General features: G+C 40.5%; 1 protein-coding gene across 1 annotated transcript; it reads left to right on the top strand.

The window, feature by feature from the left end:
- The first annotated feature begins 999 nt into the window (after nucleotides 1-999).
- On the top strand, nucleotides 1,000-2,229 carry LOC107043521. Its single transcript, XM_015265053.1, has one exon. The coding sequence runs from the start codon at nucleotides 1,000-1,002 to the stop codon at nucleotides 2,227-2,229; it is 1,230 nt and encodes a 409-aa protein (XP_015120539.1).
- The last annotated feature ends 2,635 nt before the right edge of the window (nucleotides 2,230-4,864 follow it).

The raw sequence follows: 4,864 nt of genomic DNA, 5'->3' as shown, positions 1-4,864 counted from the left end.
TGTGGACATCTCTGCTTGAAATTTCTCAATGGAGAAATAATATAAAACCTCAATCCGCTACACCACGAGCATCAGTTAGATATCAACTGTGATGAGTGACTCTTTTACATTGACATTATCAGGCACCTCTTCGGTGTTGGAGGCTCATTACTTTCCTCCAATTGAATTATCACCATTGAAAAATCACACTCTAGGATTGGCTGAACTATTAACCTTCAATTCCATTCCCAATATTGACACCGGGAATAACAAGTTTTACGTGGCGGATGAAATTATTGAAATACCAACGGGAAGCTATGAAATCGAAGATATTGAGTATTTCTTGGTTGAGAAACTGGCCAAACACAACATAAATATCAGCCTTAAGCCCAACAATAACACTCTGAAGAGTATAATCAAATGCAGTCATCCGATAAATTTTGAACCAGAAGATTCGATTGGACGATTATTGGGTTTCACGCAAGGTATGCTCTCGCCCCATGTCAGTCATGAATCTGATTCGCCAGTAATGATTCTCAAGGTCAATTCACTACGAGTTGAGTGCAACATCACCACTGGAGCATACATCAATGAACAGCGAGTACACACTGTACATGAATTCTTCCCAACAGTTCCGCCAGGATATAAGATCATTGAAGTGCCATCGAACATCATTTACCTTCCAATCGCCGTACAAGCAATAGACCATCTCCAAGTGAGAATTGTTGATCAAGAAGGTCAATTGGTGAATTTCAGAGGAGAGGTTATAACAATTAGATTACACATTAAAGCCTAATATGGGCATTGTTTTCAACATCAAATCCGGAGGTCGTTATAAAAGTGAATCACCATTGCCACTTCCAAGCAGTCATCGACGAGCGCTCAAAGCGTTAACACCACAGAATCGAAAATTCCTAAGAAGTCTAGGACTCAAAGTCCTGAAGAAAGGAAAAACAAATTAGGGAGAAGAAAAATTCATAGTTTCCTCTGCTGTTGCATTGTCATCTACCACCGTAAGCCATGGAAGAGATCCTGAAAATTCAAAAGCCCATCGTCTTCGACGAATCAATCGCTCATTACGAGATTCATGCACATCAGCCTTTTGCATCGGCGACTTTCAATAATAATGATGAAATTCGCATCGCCGTCCAACATCAAGACTTGTGCCTGCTGCCAAGCAAAAGTTCATTGCATATACATGGACGCTTGACCAAAGCAGATGGAGGAGCTGTGACGCACACAAGATTAGTGAATTGCGCGGTTCTCCACTTATTCGAAGAAATTCGCTACGAATTAAACGCCATTGTCATTGACAGAAACAAGAATGTTGGTATCACAACACTGATGAAGAATTTCGTCTCACAAACTCCGAGTCAAGCTGCTCTTCTGGAGAATGCAGGTTGGATCCTTAAAGATGATGAATCAACAGTCACTGATGAGGATGGCTATTTTGATATTTCCATACCTTTGAGTATGTTATTGGGCTTTGCTGAGGACTATGGAAGAATCATTGTCAATGCGAAGCATGAACTCATTCTAACACGTGGGAACAGTGATGTGAATGCAGTCATCCAAGCACCGGCAGGAGCAGCTGCTGCTGAAGCATTCAGACTCTCACTGGATAAATTGGAGTGGATGATTCCCTACATTAAAGTAGCTGATTCCAAGAAAATCAATCTGTTGAACTACATTTCCAAGGACGCCCCGATTCCCATCAGTTTTCGAGCCTGGGAGACGTATGAGTATCCACTCCTACCGGCGACCTCTAAACATGTCTGGGTGGTGAAAAGTTCAACTCAATTAGAGAAACCTCGCTACGTCATTGTGGGATTCCAAACTGACCGCAAAAATCGAACCAATAAGAATGCGAGTCGTTTTGATCATTGTAATATCCGCGACATAAAGCTCTTTCTGAATTCTCAAAGTTACCCTTATGGTAATCTGAATCTTGATATCAGCCATAATCAATATGCGTTACTCTACAATATGTATACGAATTTCCAAAACTCTTACTATGGTAAAGAAGCTGAACCACTCTTGAGCAAGACAGAATTCCTCAGCTATGCTCCACTCATTGTCATTGATTGTTCAAAGCAAAATGAGTACTTGAAGTCCGGACCAGTAGATATTCGTCTTGAATTCGAGGCTGATCGTCATTTCCCCCCTCAAACTGCAGCCTATTGCTTAATCTTACATGATCGTATAGTGGAGTATCACCCGATTAGTGGAGGAGTTAAAAATATGATGTAAAGAAGAAAAAAAAAACATTGTTTATATCGATTGTATACATATATTTTTAGCAATAAAAAGTTTTTTTCATATAACAATGTGAATATGTTTTCATTTTATTTCAAAAAATATTCCTTATTTTTCTTGAATTTTCTGGACCCATAGGGATGAGGACGTTGTCTATCCTTCGCTTCACAGTGATGATGATGATGATGATGTTTCGCAGATGCAGCAGCAGTATCTTTGGTTCGTTTCACCGGTGTATTTGCATTGATTTTGGAAGAGCTGGCCAGTGCCTCTTCTACCACATTTTGGTTTTGTGGTTCTTGTCCTTGATCTTGTGGTTGTTGTTGTTGCGCAAAATGAGGAGTCTCTGAGGTTTTATCAACCAAGTCTGTTTGTTCCTCGCTCTCATCCATGTTGGAGTCTCGACGTAATTTCACAATTTTGTAATTTCCTTCCAAATCTAGGAAATCTTGGAGAAAATCCCATGATGTTTGCGGAGGATCGTTGCCATAGTGATTGATAACAATATCGTCGTACTCATAGACATATGGCGAAATCGATTTCAACAAATGAATTTCGTCAGTTGTCAACTGGAGATCTTTTTTATTTGGTCCAATCCGTAAACTCTTGATGAGTGCCAAATTCTCTTTCAAATCCAGGAAATCACGAAAACAATCTTGTGCCGTTTGTGGTGGATTTTCACCATAATGTCTAATGATAATATCATTATAGTCCACCAAAAATGGTGGAAGTGCACACAACAATTTCACTTCGTCTGGACTAAAGGGCTCCATGATGCAAACTGATGTCGAAGGAATGAGTGAAGTATTACCTTTCATAATGCAATCTTCCCCACTCCAAGCCACTGTCCTTGAAACTGCTCAAAAATATGCGCAGTTCTTCCAAAATGTAAACATTTCTCAGAACTACGACGCAATCATCCCCACTCCGAACCACTGTCCCTGAAACTGCGCAAAAATATGCGCATTTTGTCCAAAAATGTAAAAACATTTCTCCAAAATACGACGCATAATGATGCAATCAAATTCTTTAAGAAATACGCAGTATTTTCACCAGAGTGATTAGTCTTACTCAGAACAGTGCAGTGTAAAGATGGAAGCGATCGTGGACGTTCAAGGATTTCGCAGTGATGATAACACATTCATCGTCAAAGAACTGGCAGTTGCATATATTGATGACCTTGAACGAGTTGAATGTGTGCTCTTCAAACCACCATATGCATGGGATGAATTAGCAGCTAAGGCCAAACGTTCCAACACATGGCTGATTAACAGTTTCCATGGCTTGCCCTGGGAAACCGGAGACACACCATATTCTGAGCTTCCACAAATTGCTAAAGAAATTTTCAAAGACGCAACTAACCTCTATGTTAAAGGACTACAGAAGAAACAATGGCTCCAAGGGATTCTCGAAAGTTCTCAATCAGTGATCGATTTGGAAGATTTAGATTGTCCAAAATTATCGGACCTTGAGTTGCCGAAATGTTTGCATCCTCATAATGATGATGATGATGAGGACCCATTCGTTTGTGCTTTGGAAAATGTGAAAAATTTGAGAACCTGGTACATTGTGCATCATGGTAATCGTCTGCAACGATCGTTGAATACGTTCTGTACCTCGAAAAGTCTTGCTGGAATGAGCACTCAAGACATAGCAATTCTGCCAAAAAAATTTTTACTCATATGCGCTGCACATAGTATCGAGGATGCTTGGGAGAAATTACCGGAAAATATGCAGAGGGATGAAGATATTGCGAATTGTCGAAGATGTCATCTCCATCATTCCTCCAAGCCCCCACTGAAGAAAGACTGTCTCCTTTGCAAATTCTTCAAGAACACAGAAATCCACACGGAAGAACCAAATGAAATTATCCTTAGTCAATTTATCATCTTGTTCTTATTGATCAACTTGTTAATCAACCGTTAAAGAAAAAATGGATAAACGGCCCCAAAACTCAAAATCTCGAGGGGAGAGCAGTTGGTTGAAAGAGCAGCAGAGACGCACCGCTACATTTCGCAAGGAGTTCGAGAAATCCAAGACCTTGGAGGGTAGTAAGCCCGACAACAAACAAGCCACGCCAGGAAAATACGGTCCTGTAGGTGAAGGTCGATATAAATATTGAAGATTGTAAAAATATAACGGACAAAATATATGTATAAAAACGAATTCTATGCATTTTTTTTAAATTCCTCATAAAATTCCCATTTTTTGATTGAAAAAACCTAATCAATGAAAAGTTCTATTCAGGTTTTTTTTTCAATAGAGAAAAAAACACCGAAACGGTGTTTAAATGAATTATAATAAGAAAAAAACTGTAGCATTGCCGCTCCCGTGACAACGCATGAGTTTTTCCTTCCCCCACTCTCATTGCCGGTGCCGTATACGCAGCACTTGCAATAAGAAAAAAAACACCGCATGGTGTTTGGATGCTGTATAATAAGAAAAAAAAACGCATGCATTGTCGCGATGAGTTTCCTTCCCCCACTCTGGGCGCGCGCTCCCTCCAGCTGGTACTCGGTGTGGACACCCCCCCCCCCTTCGCCCACATTTTGATTCAGATGGGGCCTATGCATACCCAGCCGTCGGTACAGAAAATTTCTCCTCCGGTCGGTAAAGTCATCCCCCCCCG

The sequence above is a fragment of the Diachasma alloeum genome, unplaced genomic scaffold (genome assembly GCF_001412515.2).
Source record: "Diachasma alloeum isolate Michigan unplaced genomic scaffold, Dall2.0 Dall_scaffold_00594, whole genome shotgun sequence".
Taxonomy (NCBI): Eukaryota; Metazoa; Arthropoda; class Insecta; order Hymenoptera; family Braconidae; genus Diachasma; species Diachasma alloeum.
This window is presented reverse-complemented; position numbering and strand designations above follow the sequence as displayed.